This window comes from Protopterus annectens, chromosome 3.part1, assembly GCF_019279795.1.
Source record: "Protopterus annectens isolate FY-2018-M chromosome 3.part1, PAN1.0, whole genome shotgun sequence".
Classification (NCBI taxonomy): domain Eukaryota; kingdom Metazoa; phylum Chordata; order Ceratodontiformes; family Protopteridae; genus Protopterus; species Protopterus annectens.
This window is the reverse complement of record NC_056732.1, coordinates 615,345,752-615,362,177: the sequence shown is the minus strand read 5'-3', so window position 1 is coordinate 615,362,177 and position 16,426 is coordinate 615,345,752. Positions and strand designations below refer to the sequence as shown.

Genomic DNA, 16,426 nt, shown 5'->3' with positions numbered 1-16,426 from the left:
TAACTATTCAAAATCAATAATTACCATATAAATAACAAAGTAGTAACTTAGAATTCCCAAAGAAATTAACATCAGTAGTAAATATTGAGTATATTAAAATAAAAAAGTTAATATTTATTATTTCTTAAATAAAACAGAAAGAAAACAAAATATAAAGAAGAGAGGAAGTTCCCAAAGTAGGCTGCTGAGGAAATTCAACAGCTGGCACAAAATACTTTAATAACTGACCTTCTGTGACGGGGACTATGCTTACTTGAATGAAGGGGCTTAGCTAATCCCCTATCACAGATAGTCACAGAAGGTGATTCTATAGGCACAGAAGCCATGTGCCACTGAGGCAGTATGAATGATGAACATTCGTTGTATAAATTTGGTTTTATTTAACGACATATATGTTGCCATAACGAGGACCAAGTTTTCCAGGGAACATAAGCATGTCTAGCTTGCTACAGATCCCCCACCATACCCCAAGATTCTCACTACACCTTTCTAAACATACTGGAAAATATTAAGATAGAACCAAACACCCTAATACTGGGTGATTTTAACTACCCTGCCATTAACTGGAAAGCTACTCATGTACCAACACCTTTGCCCAATGGTTCTTGGAATTCATAAATTCCAACGCCCTGGATCAACTAATCCATAGTCCCACCAGGGGCTCCAATATCCTAGACCTGGTCATTACCAACATGGGAAATCGATGCTCCACACCTATGGTCACCCCCTCGTTAGTCACGTCTGACCATAAGCTAATCACCCTTAACATCCAGATCCCACCCCCTAGTAAGGAAACCTCCATAAAAAACTTCTCCAAAGCCAACTTCATGCTACTCAAGTCAGAAGTGACAAACTTCATGACACCCATGCAGACGGGAGCTGAAAGTTCAACTGCTGAATCCTACACTAAGGCACTGTATGAGCACATCCACTCATGCATAAGTCGTGCCATCCCAAATAGAACCAAGATGCTCTCATCCAAAAAAAAGAAGCCAATCTGGTGGTACCCTGCCATAAACAAACTTTACAACAAAAGGAAGAAACTGTTGCAGAAAAGAGGAAAATCCCAGGATGCAAAAAACTTCCTTACCAGCCTCAGTAAGAAACTGAGATCCCTCATAAAATCCTCCAAAGCTAGTTACGAAAATAAAATTGCCAAAGATTCCAAAGAAACAACAAGGCATTCTATAACTATATCAAGAATCTAAATGGCAATGCTCAGATCTGCTCTGAGCTAAAACAGAATGGCATTAAATATACTGATCCCAAGGATATTGCCAATATCCTGGCAGATCGATTCAATGCCAACTTCACCCCCCTCTCACCCCCTAAATGGCCCATCTCAATACCGGAAGATTGCCAAATTCCGGTAATAACGGCCACACAGGTAAAAAATGCACTCTCCAAAGCTAAGAATACAGCATCCATGGCACCAGATGACATCCCAGGCTGTGTACTACATGAACTACAATATGAACTGGCACCTCGCCCAAGTGTCCTGTTTAATCATAGCCTCACCTCAGGTTTCGTGCCCACTGAGTGGCGCACAGCTACAGTTATCCCACTCCACAAGGGGGGATCCACCTTGGATCCCAGAAACTACCGTCCCATCAGTCTGACAAGCCTTATCTGCAAGGCCATGGAGCATATTATCATGGAACTTATAAACAAAGACATTGGCAACCTTCAAACACTGGACCCCACCCAGTTTGGGTTCGTGAAGTGCCGTTCTTGTCTCCTGAACTTGACTGACTTCTTCAAATCAGTCTCCAGAGCCATGAACAAGGGTAAGGTGGTCCACACAGCCTATCTAGACCTTGCCAAGGCCTTTGACACCATCCCCCACTCTGGAATCATAGATAAACTTACTAAGCTGGGCATTAATCCCTACGTCACCCAATGGGTTGCTAATTGGCTTACTGATAGAACCCACACTGTAAAAGTAGCCGACTCCAAATCCAGCTCCAGACAAGTGTCAAGTGGAGTACCTCAGGGTTCAGTCCTGGGACCGCTCTTGTTTGGCATCTACTTCTCTGAAGTACAGGCCAACACTAAGGGACTCTGGATAACAAAGTTTGCAGATGACTGCAAACTGGGAGCCATTATTGAATCCCCAAATGATGTTGATACTCTACAAAAGGGCCTTACAGAAACAGATGCTTGGTGCCAGAGCCATGGGCTCAAGCTCAATGCCAAGAAATGTATAGTTATCCCCTTTGGGAAAAAACATGCATCCGTGAATTACCATATAGGTGGCAGTACACTAAACACCGAAAGTTTGATAAGAGATTTAGGGACACAGGTGGACAGTGGTCTCACCTTCGATAACCACATCGCCACAACAGTCAGGAAATCCTTCTATGTGGCACACCTCATCACTAAGGGCTTTTCATCCAGAAAAAAGGAGGTCATTGTCCCACTGTACTCATCCCTCATTAGACCCATTATAGAATACAATGCCCCGTTTGGTAAGCACCTCTCAAGACATCTGCAACAACTGGAAAGGCCACAGAAATACCTCACTAAAAGAATCACAGGCCTAAAGCAGATGCCCTACGCTGACCGCCTTAAAAAACTCCAGCTATACTCTGTTGCATATCATCTACTCAGAGGCGATCTTTGCTTAACATACAAGGCCATGTCAAACCCAGAGCTGTTGGACATGCTACACTTAAAGAAATCCCAATCCCTCAGAGCCACACGCTCCAGGGATCTAAACCTTGTCATCACAATAAACAAAACATGCTGGAGGGATAGGTTCCTGACCCAGAGACTCCCCAGACTCTGGAATAGATTGCCCATACATGTCAAGCAGAGTGCCTCTTTGGTCCTTTTCAAAAGGAACCTTGACGATTGGATGGGAGAAAGGAAATTCACCCCGGGGATCACGTCAGTCGCCCTGCTAGACAGGGGTCCAGGGAAGTAAATAGTGTGGGAAGAAATAGCCAGGGAATTGTTATGGCTAGGCTTGTATAGGCCCTAGGGCTGACAGCCTAGTACCAACCTATGAACCTATAAACAAAGCTAAACCACCAACAGTTAACACCTAAATAATACTTTGTTGAGATGTACTGGTACATAGTCAGTACAGCCATGAAATGTGATTTATTTGCTTATCAGTGGGATTACAGGTTGCATATGTGTTGCTTGTATGAACAAATCAAATGCTAATAAAAATGCATTCATTTGAAAAATGCCCTATATTTACCAATAAACAGAAGATTTATATTTAAAATGCTTGTTTTGCACATTTAGTAAAGATTGTGAAGCCAAATCTGTTGTGTTGCCTGGGGGAAACAGGAGGAGAGAGTAGATGACTCTCCAGTTTCTTTGGTTGAAAGTTCCTGCTATAATAAATGTAATGAAGTGTTCCTTTCCACTTCTAGCATAGATTCCAAAAATTATAAAGTTAAAAAAAATACATCTCAGAGAACTGCCTATACTGAGGAGGAATTTTCTTCCAGCAGGCACATTTATGAAACTGCTCCATTGTCACAATAATAAAAAGCCAAAAGTCCAAAAAGGGAGAAAGATAAAGAATCTGTAACATCCAAAGTGGAAGGGAGGAGAATCAGGCCTAGAAAAACTAGAAATAACTATTCTGAGATACCATTCTGAGGTAATTAAAAAATGTCTCAAAAATGTACAAAAAGAAACGGGAAGAATATGAAACATAACTCAGAAAACAAGTAAAGTTTTAATCAATGTTTGCACAAAGGAGAGATGAAGGCGAAAACTGTCACAAGTAAACTCCAAAATGCTTAGAAACTCAATAGGGCCATACACAACGGATAGATAAATATTGAAAAATGATTTATTTATATGTTCAATGATATGCGCTTCACCAAAAGCCACAAAGTTTGTGGCTTTTGGTGAAGCGCATATCATTGAACATATAAATAAATCATTTTTCAATATTTATCTATCCGTTTGTGTTGCGGGCCCTCTATTGGAGTTTCTACGTGATTTTTTGGAGTTTAATCAAGGTTTCCCACAAATTTCTGAAAGGAGAAAAGCTAAAGGCAGCCAGGGCCATTTTTCCAAATGATCTCAAAATGCTTTAAAAATGATCCAAAGAGGTTAGGCACCACAGTGTAGTAAGAGGTATGGGAAGGTGTCTGAAAGCCCCAGAGACTTTTACCCGAGTAGCCCTAATACCAGTTAGAATTACTCCTGCTGTTTACAGAGGATGGGCCTCCTCTCATTAGTTCTAGCCACTCATGCTCTCACCACACTAGGTTGGCCATCTGATATGAACCAGAACAAATGAACCAGAGATGCAGGTGTCTCAAAATGGAAACCCACTCTAATGGGAAACATTACAAAATACAGAGAAGTGAAAACATGGCCTTCTTTAAAGAAGGTGGCTACTTACTATTGGAGATAACTTGCAGTAGAATAATGAAGGAGGAAAACCTTGGAGAGGGGGATTATGGCTAGACACAGGGCACTACAAATGGACAAGTTGAAGGTCTGACAAATGGCTGACAGTTCTTCTCCTGGAACACCACCTGTTTGCATAAAACTATTCTGACATGCCATTCTGAGATAAACTGTACAACTCTAAAGCACAGCCTCAGAGAAGGATTTGATATATTTTCCTTCACGAATTCTGGGGAAAAAATCTCTGACACAACATTAAGTTAAAAAGTTAAGTTTTTACAGAGCAATTAAAAATAATGCCAACATCCTTTACCTCTGTGTTTTGATGTAATCTTCTTTTAATGGAAACAGCAGCTCTTCAGTTTTCTCCCAGCGTTCCAAGCAACTCCAAAGCCAATCAGGGTTTACAACACAGAGATGTTTGCAACCCTGAGCCTGGCGTACTTTTTCTGTACCTACAAAATCAGCATATCTGAAATGTAAATTCCTCCAAAGTTACACAGAGACTGAGATTATATATGAATATCACACAGCTGCTAAACAGAAATTGTATAATTACATGTTTTACAACTAGCAAACAGCAACTGCTACAATTAAAAAAGAAAACTAGCTAACTCTTCTAACTATAGCTGACCCATTAGTGTAGAGGAGCATATCTTGCATGCTGATCAACCATAGAACACAAGACCAGCTCCCCTTTCCCAGTGTGTGTGTGTGTGTGTGTGTGTGTTGGGGGGGGGGGGGTTGGGGAGGGGATCCTATGCCCAGTGTGCATAAACAATGTCAAGAATATTGGAATCACCAAAGAGGCAGTCAATAAACAACAAGGGAGGCTACCAAAAACATTCATTATGGAGGCTGAGCTTAAAAAAACATGCATTTGCAAGGTGCAATGACATCATAGCATGCCCAGTGCTCTGAGTTTAAAGGCAGGGATTTAAAACTATCTCTGTAGTATGGTGGCCTCAGTGGAAAGAATAGTGAAGTAATAGTTAGCATGGATTACTGGGGCTCCTACTTCAAGGTGGTCAAAAATCTGTCTACAAATTTGGGGAGAACCAATATCAAGGGACTGGCTAATGTGCAAAGCAAACAGAAATACCTATCCAGTAGTAAGATGAGTTTCAAGCCACCCTGCCTGTGCTCCCTAAAAGGGGAGGAGCCCAGATAGTGGTTACCCCCCCTACTAAAGACTGCACAAAGCTAAGCATCTTAAATAAAACATACATGACACATTGACTCTTCCATCCTCATTCAGATGTACTTCAGCAAATTATAACTTAAAAGAAGTGTAGCCATTCAATGCCAAAAATATAATGAGTGAAATGTGTGGAATGGGGGGAAAAAAGTGAGCGCAAATTATAAATCTGCATTCACAAAATATTTTATAGATTTAAATCATCATTACTTTTACAACAACTCCATTAAGGTGCCTATTCAAGAACAAAGGAAAAAGCAAGTACTTAAAGTGAACAGCACATCTGTGAGAAGTAAGTTAATTTTCAGAAGCATCTAGGATTTAGCCACAAGTGTCAGGGCTGCTCAACAGAAACAACTTTCCCAGACTGCATTTATACACTCCCATTTCCCATCATACACAAAAGTACCCCCTCTTTCTAGTTTGGAGGCAAGGGGAAATAGCACAGGAAAACATCTGAGAAAGGACAAGGTAGAAGAGAAAAGCAAAGGGAGAGGGGTAGAGGGGAAAGTATGTTATTGAAGACTGACCCCTCTTCTAACAGATCTGCATGCTGTGTCCATAGCTTTCATAAATGATAAGAGGAGGTCCATATTCAATAACCTCTAGCACAAAGTTCCAAGCCAGTTCCTCCTGGGTGGATCATTCCATGGACTTGTAACCCTGAAAACAGCCTCAAATAAGATCAGATGATGATGTCCAGCTTGTAGTTTCTCGTAAACATATTTAGAGAAGAGCAGGCTGCTGCCACATGGATAATATCCAAAGATGCTTTAGGGAAAAAGACACTGTGGGTAGCTACTTCTCTAGTAGAATGAGACCACTGGTAACATTCTTCCATATTTATCATCACAAATGGTGATGCAGTTGGCTAACTATCTGGGAAGAGTATGGCTGGTACCTTTCTTAGGTAATAAAGACTTGTCAAAAGAACACACAAAGCCGATAAACTTTTCTGCATGGTTTAATTACATCCAGATCAAATATAAGCTGGGCATCTGTTCATGAAGAAGGGACTGAATCTTAGTTTAAATAATCTAAGAAAACACTGAGATCTTGTTGGATTCGTTCAAATTGGCTATCAATAGCAACCCTGTGTATAAAGGACAAGGTAGTTCTAAGAGCCACTCCCTTTTTGTGAAGACCAAATATGAGGCCTTGACCAAAACAGCCTGTAACTCTGAAATACACTAAGGTCTTCCAGGATAAGAAATTTTACCAAGGCTGCTGGTCTGAAGGGCATAAAATTTCTAAAGCATAAAGAAAATAAGCCCATGGTGGAACTGGATCTTGCAATGTGGGTCTGAGCTGGGAGGTTCCTTGAAAGAAGGTCTTGTAAACATACAAACATGTCAAGGAAGTAGAATTTTGCCAATAACAAATATCAGAAATGGCTGCTAAATGGACCTGGAAAGAACAGCAACTTGGGCCAGAATCAAAAACTTCCAAATACATTATTCAGAACTTGCAAAACTGAAACAGAGTGTCTAAAAAGCAACCCAAACAGAAAACTAAAGCTCACCTCTCTCAACATGTTTTCTTAGCAAACTGTTTCTGCTCAACAAATACAGACCACTGATAGGAAAAAATCAGCACTCAGACATTAATAAAACCGAAGCAGTCAAATGCTTAATTTAATGTACTGCACCTACCATTCCTTCTCTGTTCTTGCACCCAGACTTTGACATTCCTCCACCCTCACTTTCAAAGTGCAACTCAAAAGATACCTTTATCAAAAATCTGACTGCAAGTGCTTTTGCACTGAATGCAACACTTAACTCCCTCGGCACCTGCATCTGTTCTCACCTGCTACTTCCTTCTCATATTTAGTACTAAAATTAAGTCAGAAGTGTTTCTACTCTGTTAATATTTACTTATTTATAACATATACTGTTTCAGTTGTATATATATATATATATATATATATATATATATATATATATATATATATATAAAATGGCATTCTGGTCCCTTGCTGGAAAGGTGTAAATATGAGCTTTAGCAGAGTCTAAAGGAGGCAGGGATGAAGAAAACAGAACCATGCCTGAAATGGACAAAAAGAAGCAATGGGAGAATAACTCCGCCCTTGTGTATACTGAATTTCTAAAGGAGAAGGCAAAGAGGTTACACACTAGAAAGCCTTAATGGTAAAATATTTTCTTGGCCACCTTTGGCTTGACTGACCCCTTGTGGGACATAGGGAAGGCAACAGCTTAACCTGTCCTCTAGCAAATTTACCTGTGCAGGAAAGTGCATCACTATTACAAAGTGTTCAGACTTGATAATTACTTTAAAACTTTTGCAATCTTGAAGGAAGTAGATTCTCCTCTCACCTTCTCTGGTGATATTCAAAGATCAGTGCCACAACACCTGACTGGATGAACATAAGTTAACAAGTAAATACTAGGCAATCAGTCTGTAGACTACTAAATGACTAGCCAATGACCAGAGAGTGGCCAACCGTGGGAATCCAACTATGTATCTTGTATCTCAGAGGTAAGCACCTTAACCATTATGCCAAACCCAACCCATTAATATGGACAGATGTAGTAAGCTGGATGCTGAACTTTCTAAAGCTGAAAATGGAAATGAAGAATCATGAAATTAGAGGCCTGGACCAGATTACCTTGAGTATTGGATACAATCTCCACTACTCAACTGACAACTCAAGCTAAGGAGTAGCTGGAAGTAGCCCTGTGGAACCTCAGTGCCCAATAACCACTTGTCATAGGAGAGTCTTGAAGGAATCAAGTGCAGCAGTTCTGTGCTTCTCAGCAAATTATAGGTGGTGATGCCATTTTGAAGTTGGCTTTTTACATGACAATTTTCACTCCCAGTAAGATTCTAGGTATCTAGATGGTTCTCTGTTGACTGAATCCTGGGTTAATTCTTCCTTTCTCACTTACTCTGTCTAGGTGCATTTTTACTCTTCGACTACAGACACTCTACCTGATATTAAGTACCTACTGCCTGCATGGTTCTGCTTAGTTATTGCCTCAGTGCAGTGTTTCCCTGCATACATATTACATTTTATTTATTTACTTGCACTATTAATTTTTATACATTCAGCATTTTTTACAAACATTTCTTACTAGCAAATTCTCATAGTAAAACACAGTGCTTACTTACTGTGGGAGAAAATTATGTGAGATGTCTATGTGAACATGTGAGTGATTATTGACTGCCAATAGCTTCAACTGGTCTGCCGCTTCGCTCCACCCCACCCCTTATATCTTTACGTTTACTCCGAGAGCTCTATGCCCTTTTTCTCCGACATTTATCCTACCCATACACGTATATTTCTATTACCTCTACTTAGCACCATTGCCAACTCTGCACCATGTGACACACAGTCTAGTATTACTTTCTCTCATCTTCTCTTTGTTATTCTTACTTAAGCATTCCTTTAACACCTAAACAGATAAATCTAAAATATCTAAGCCTAATCAAACTGCTTGCTCTTCTTCTCTGCATGTTCTGTGGGATAACTATAAACAATTTCTTGCTCCACTAAATGAAAAAGTCTTTCGCAGGTACATTACTGTTACCAGTCAATACTCCCATCTAAATTACATCACTATCTTAATTTTCACTGCATTTCGACTTTCAGGTGACAAGTCATTTAAATTCCAGTTCCACTACTTATACTACCAATGGCAAAGGTTTCTCCACAGCATCTTTGAAAATTTGCAGTATAAATAATAAATGGACACAAAAGGCTGGGCCTTTTACTGTAATCCGAAAGTGAGTGCAATTACTGAAAGCTGGCTTAAACATTCATCCTGTACTGTTCCCTACTTTAAATCTCCTCTGCTGATAACAGACCTGCTTAAGACCTGGTGGTGGCTTTTCTACCATGGTAAGAAATCATTATAAATTTTCACTACAATTAACTGCCAAAAGTACAGCACTGATGAATACTATTCCAGACTGGACACAATTACGGTTTGAAGGCTATATAACACTTTTTAAAGTTGCTATCTACATTCCTACTCAAGCCACTCTATCTATTTTAGAAAATCTTTCAACAAATTATTTCATTTAGTAAGGATAACAGTCTTACAATCTGTGGTGATCTCAACATTTAGTGAAATTCCTCTTTATGCTACCCACTCCCTAATCTACTTCATCAAATGACTGTATGCTAGTTCTTCAAAGAAAGTACTACAAAAAAAATCCACCACATCATCTTCCCTCACTGATGTCATTCTTTCTGTCATCCCCAACAGGCTACTACACTTACATACAGGTATCCCTCATATCATTCTCAGCCTGTTCTTACCTAATGGTCCCTTAAAACTTTTATGGCTTTTCCAATTCTCAAACTAATACACTTCACTTCCTACAAATTTTGACAGAATATTAGAAGCAGAATTACAAGTTACTGACTGGTCAGAGGAGTTCGACTACACTGATCCCTCATTAGATTTATCCTGATGGTATAATATGTCCTCCATTCAAGATAAGTTACCACACATTGCTGCAAGAGTTATTAACAATGCCAATACACTACATGTCTCATCTATCCTACGGGTCATAATTAGGAACAGAAATGACATCAGGAAAGACTACAAAAAAGATCCCTTTAATTCTACTTACATTCCAATCTCTGCAGCACTCTATCATTCTGTTAACCAATAAAAGTAAGTCCCAGTACTGCAGAAACATCCAGCCACAACACCTTGGCAATCTAAACCATTTGGAATACCATAAAAACTAATCAGCTCCAATAAATCTTTCAAAAAGGCACAAAGTTGTCATATAAAATCATACAGGCCATTCATTACAATATCTTACAGAATGGACGATCCATAGATCGCGTCCTGATTGGAGAACGAAAGTAAATAAATGTTAAATAAAAATTAAATATATATATTTCCAGTGAACTGAAACTCTACAGTTTATTGTAAACAGATGTTCAGTATTTTCATGTTTTGTATTTTCATGTTTTCTACTTTATTATTTATTATTGAATACATCTATACCTTTCATTGTGGCTGATCTTTTAGAAAATATTTTAACCCTTGAGAATAACTGCATTTATTTGGTGACACTGTGGCTTCATGCTCTTGAAAGTCTTGCCGCTTGGTCAAACATTACCATTTGTATAAGTATTAATTTTACTAACCATAACTGGGCACTCAGGTAAGAGCCTTAGAGAAGGTAGCTTTGTGGGTGTTCTAGTGTTAATGTATCTACCTTTTAGTTTGGGTGGAGGTGGTACAGCAGGTAAGCTGTGCCAGCCTTTCTCAGGTGTGTGTGTGTGTGTGTGTGTGTGTGTGTGTGTGCGTGTCTGAAAACCAAATTTCAAAGAGAGGGTGTGTGTCAGCTACTTTGAACAGACACACAGAGCACTGATTTCACAGAGAGGGTGGTAGAGTCCTTGGCTTGGAACACCCGGATAAGGACTTAACTCTATAACTGTGTCAGTGGTGAGTCTTACTTGGGGCCTGCAGAGGAAAACCCAGCCCCAGGACTGGAGTGTGCTCCCTGTGTGCTCTTAAGGGAAATTGTGCTTGGTGCAGACAGCTGAATCTGAAAATACTGTGCATATTCATTTTTTATTCTAAGTGAACGTTCACCACTGATATCAGTGATGAGGACTGAAGCTCCTTGATTACCGGCCCAGAGGAGCGATGTCACAGGCTTGTTAACCAGGGCCATCTTTTTGGACTTAAAAACATATTCTGAATCCATTAATCATGATCAACTTTTACTTAATTTTATTGATTATGATTTCTCCACAGAAGCAATCAAACAATTTGCAATCTATAAAAGTCCAAAAAGCAAAGGTATGGCTCCAAACTTCAAAATCTGTTGAAATGCGAATCCAAAATCCAAGAAGTTGATGTCAGCTCAGCTTTATTCACACAAGCGCTTTCACATATAGCTTCGTCAGGTGCATAATACATGCTGATTAGAACACCTATTTATACTAACAGTTAATCATGTGACAAAACCTAGATGCAAATAATTAAAGTGAACATGCAGCTAAAAAATGTCATAAAATTTTTTTTATATAAAACATTAAACAATATTACATACTCATGTATACATACATAAATATAAAATAAATGTTGTAAAAATAATTGTAATTACTTCCTCAAAGACCTTTTCTGTAATGTTGGTTTAATAGGAACATGGTCATTTAGACCATGCCCACAGTTGGCCCTTAATCTAATAATCCAACCTGCTTCTAACTCTTCAGTTCTATGTCTTACATTACCCCTTCTCACAGTCTCGAAAGTTTTAGCTAGTACTGAGAACATAAAAACATGTTTTATATCTGTTTACATGACATGCTTGGCAAGTGCATTAGTACCATTCATTCTCTTAATGTTATATAAATGCTCTCTAATCCTCTCTCTAAGACTGCGGTCAGTCTTACCTACATAGTATTTATTACATAGGGTACAGACTGCAAGATATACAACATGCATGGTGCCACAATCAGCACTAGTAGTAAGTTTGTAAAATTCACCTGTATCCGGATGTCTAAATTCAGAAGCTGTGGACACATAACTACAATAATTACATGTCCCACATGGTTTGGCGCCCAAATTATTGATTAAATATTCATTCTGGGATTTATGACATAACCTAGACTTTAATGATTTCATATTCTTAAAAGAAAATTGAGGTTTTGTACCAACCAAGGCCTTAATGTTGTCATCCATCAGAATGCCCCAATGCTTATTTATAATTTCTGTATACAATTTTACATCTCTAGTATAATGCATAGACATTCTAAGTCGATTATCAACGGTTCTATTCTTTTTACTAGAGTGTTCAGAAAAGAAGGGTTTAGCTACGGTGGATCTCACAGCATCTATGGCTGCAGAGTTCTTCCTCACCAATCCCTGTTCGTAACCCCTAGCAACCAAATGCAACCCAATTTTAGTTTTATGATGCTCATAGTCTTCATCCCTCACATTGAGCCTTGATGCCCTAAAAAACTGATTTTTAGCAACATTGTCAAAAACAAAATTCGGATGCATACTACCCCTACTGAGTAACTGGTTGACATGACATTCCTTCTTGTACAATCTACTAATTAAGCCACCTTTTTCATCCTTACATATGTATACATCTAAAAACTGCATACCTTCCGTAGAATAATTCAAAGTAAATTTCAAAAAGTCAGACGACAAATTAATGTATTTAATAAATTCCATCAGTTGTATTTCTGTACCATTCCAAATCAAAAAAAGGCCATCCACAAATCGTTTATAAAACAAAATATATCTGTAAAATGGACCTTGCATCAAATGTTGAGTTTCCCATACCCTCATCACTGCATTCGCATAGCTATTGGAGCAAGAGCTCCCCATAGCAACACCATTTTTCTGCCAATAAATTTCTTGATTGAACACAAAAATATTATTGCGTAAAACCAAGCCCAATAAAGTTTGTATTAAATATATCTCATCCTCTTCATAGTCATTCAATAATTCAGTGACATATTCTATACCTACAGTATTGGGTATTACAGTGAAGAGAGAGGTCACATCCAAGGTAACAAAAAACATATTCCCATTAATAATAACTTTCCTTGAAAACTCATATAATTCTTTCAAAAATTGTTCAGTATCTCTTAAAATTACTTTTGATGTACTAACCAAAGGTCTCAAACTCTTCTCAAGATATATAGACAAAGATTCTGTACACCAATTATTACCATACAATAGGTCTCATAGGTGGTTTTTGTTACTATTTTTGTGTACTTTTGGTAAACCTTTTATGATAGGAATGGTAGGATTAGGTGTTTGAAAATACATAGCTAATTCATGGTTTATTAATGAACTTGCTTCTAACCAATCAATAGATTTACTTACATTGTTAATCATATTATCAACTTGTTCAGATGTAATAACTTCATATGAGGTTTTGTCTAATAACAAATCATACATAGCTTTATCATAATCAGACCTGTTCATCACAACAATCTGGCCCCCTTTATCAGCAGGCCTAATAACTAGGTCTTGTTGCTTTTCCAATGCTACTAATGCATCATGTTCTAGTCTAGTTAAATTAAACCTAGGACCTGTTCCTTGTGACCTGCATTTATTATTATAAACATCATATACATCAGAAATACAAAGTTGTTCAAATGCATTAACCAACATGTTATTCTTCGGTACATATAAACTAGGTTTCTTAAAACAACTAGCTTGGGGCTCTTGCATGTCATGAAACAAAGTTTTAAGAGAGAGATTGCGTGCAAACATTTTAACATCTAAAATAATGTCTGTTATACGTATATCAGCTGTGGGTACAAACATTACTTGCCTAATTTGCAATCTATGTTCTTATCATAACATTCCATCTGTGTTGTTGATCTTCATTCATTCATGACAGGTGGGTCTTGGTTCCGTCTTCGGAACTGACTCGGCCGATATAGCAAGCTCTCGCCAGCCAAAAACTCTTGAGCTAAGGTACAGTGCCCATCTTCTCAGATCGAATTTGCCCATAAAGAAAAGAAAGCAGAGGCTTTGAGCAAATGCCCTATCATGTAAACAGGATCAAATCCGAACCTCCAGGAGTCTTTCGGAGACGGTAGGAGGGTGGGATGTCAGGAACGAATAAAGATTAACAAAGGAACATTATGGTAAGAACATAACTTCTTTATCTGATGTTGTTAATTTTCATTCATTCATGATGGATGGGACAGAGTCCCAAGCTACTTCACATCCTGGAAGGCCCTATGGAAGGATATTCCTGAGCACCATTGAGCCGAAGGATGCTATGCCCCTGGAGACCAAGTCCAATTTGTAATGAGCGATAAAGGTATGAGGAGAAGCCCAAGTGGCTGCTCCACAAATGTCATCCATAGAAGCTCTAGAATAAAAAGCTACTGAAGTAGCAACTGATCTGGTTGAATGCACCTTTATTTTCGTAGTTAAACTTATTTGGTTCTGTTGATAGACAAAGAAGAATACATTCTCTCAGCCACTTTGCCAAGGTGACTTTAGAAACTGATCTTCTGAACTTGGGTCCTGAGAAGGACAGGAATAAATGGTCAGATTTTCAGAAAGATTTAGTCCTATCCAAATATACGTGCAATTGGCTATGTACAACCAATAAATGCAAACAATATTCTCTTTTATTTCAGAAATTAGGGAAGAAAACTGGCAAGTCAATGGATTGGTTAATATTCAATTCTGAAACAACCTTGGGTAGAAAAGGATGGGTTATAGTCCGAAGTGATACTCTCTCTCTGTGGAAAACAATGTAAGGGCATTTTATGCACAAAACCTGCAATTCTGATATTCTTCTTGCTGAGGTAATGGCTACCAAGAACAAAGATTTCCAAGACAAGAATTTTATGTCACAATTGGCTGCAGGCTCAAAGGGATGACAAGGCAAAGACTGTAAGACCAGCATGAGATTCCAAGGTTCATTGGGCTCTTTGAAAGGTGGTCTTGTATGTAAAACCCCCTTACAAGAAGGTCTTACAGAGGCGATGAGATACCGGAGAGGAATCCTTTAAAGCATTGTGAAAATTTGAGATAGCTGCTAACTGGACCCAGATCACAGAAGCTGAAGCTCCTGAATGGAGTAGGGTTGATAAATATTCTAAAACCGAACTGATCGGAGCTGAGAAGGGATCTAATTCCTTTTTCACAAGACCAATACACAAATCTGTTCCATTTACTATGATAAATCTTCCTGGTGGATGGTTTATGGGAAGCCAGAAGGATTTTTCGAAAAGGGGAAGAAAGGTTATTTTGCCTGGCAATTACTGGAAGTGGAGTAACCAAGCTGTCAGCTTGAGGCTTGATGGGTTTGGATGGATCAACCCCTGTGGGCGTGACTGAAGTCCTGGAGTTGGAACCAGAATCCATGGTGAGGCCAAGGAAAGGGAACCAGACTTGCCGGGGCCAATAGGGTGCAATGAGGATTACTTTTCTTCTCAACTAAAGCACGTTCTTTAGAAACTGTGGTATCAGAGGAAAGGCATGCAGTAGTCCCAGCGACCAATCGTGTACTACAGTATCCCTCGGGGACTCCTCCAAAGGGGGGATCACGACAAAGTGGCTGCTGCATTTGTGGTTGATGGGGATGCAAATAGGTCGCAAGACTGGCCCCAACGACGGAAGATCGCCGCCGCTACCACTGTATTGCGGGACCACTCGTGAGGCAGGAGAATACATCTGCACAGTTTGTTCGCAATCACACTCCTACTAGAAAGCAGTTGGGAGGCTATTGCCCACTGCCAAAATTTCATGGCCTCCCGACACAACGGGTAGGATCTGGTTCCCCCTTGTTTGTTGATGTACCAGACGACTGGCATTCTGTCCGACTGGCTAGCAATTGTCCCCAACGGGAGGGCAGAGTGGTATGCTTGCACTGCCCTCAGTTCTAGGACACTGATATGCAAATTGGCCTCCACAGTAGACCAAGTGCCTTGGACTGTCCTTCCCTGAAAATGCCCCCTCACCTGATCAGGGATGCGTCCGTGGTCACTATGGCCTTGCGCAGAGGGGGTGAGAAGGGACGACTCTGTAACTCCATTTCTGGCTTCATCCACCAACAGAGATCCTGCTTGCAGCGGTTCATTATGCAAATTGGATGAGACACACGATATGTCAAGAGGGACCACTGTGACGCTAGGAGCCAATGTAGCAACCTCATGTGTAGTCTTGCTAGAGGAACTATAGTAATCATTGCTGACATTGATCCTAGCAGTTGAAAGACTAAATGAGCTGGGACTTTGTCCTGAAAGAGTATTACTCGAAGCTGAGATCTTACTCTCTGAAGCCTGTGAAGAGGGAGGGCGACCAGGCAAGACCTTGTGTCGAATGTTGCTCCTATGAATTCTAGGCTTTGAGTAGGAACTAGTTT

General features: G+C 39.5%; 1 protein-coding gene across 3 annotated transcripts in view; it reads right to left on the bottom strand.

The window, feature by feature from the left end:
* The window catches only part of CTDP1 (CTD phosphatase subunit 1), a 2,700,378-nt gene that overhangs the window by 911,595 nt on the left and 1,772,357 nt on the right, over window positions 1-16,426 (bottom strand). For all 3 annotated transcript variants that reach the window (XM_044066995.1, XM_044066996.1, XM_044066997.1), the window contains one exon: window positions 4,697-4,838. In XM_044066995.1, the coding sequence (XP_043922930.1) occupies window positions 4,697-4,838 (142 nt within the window). The remainder of the gene's footprint in view (window positions 1-4,696; window positions 4,839-16,426) is intronic.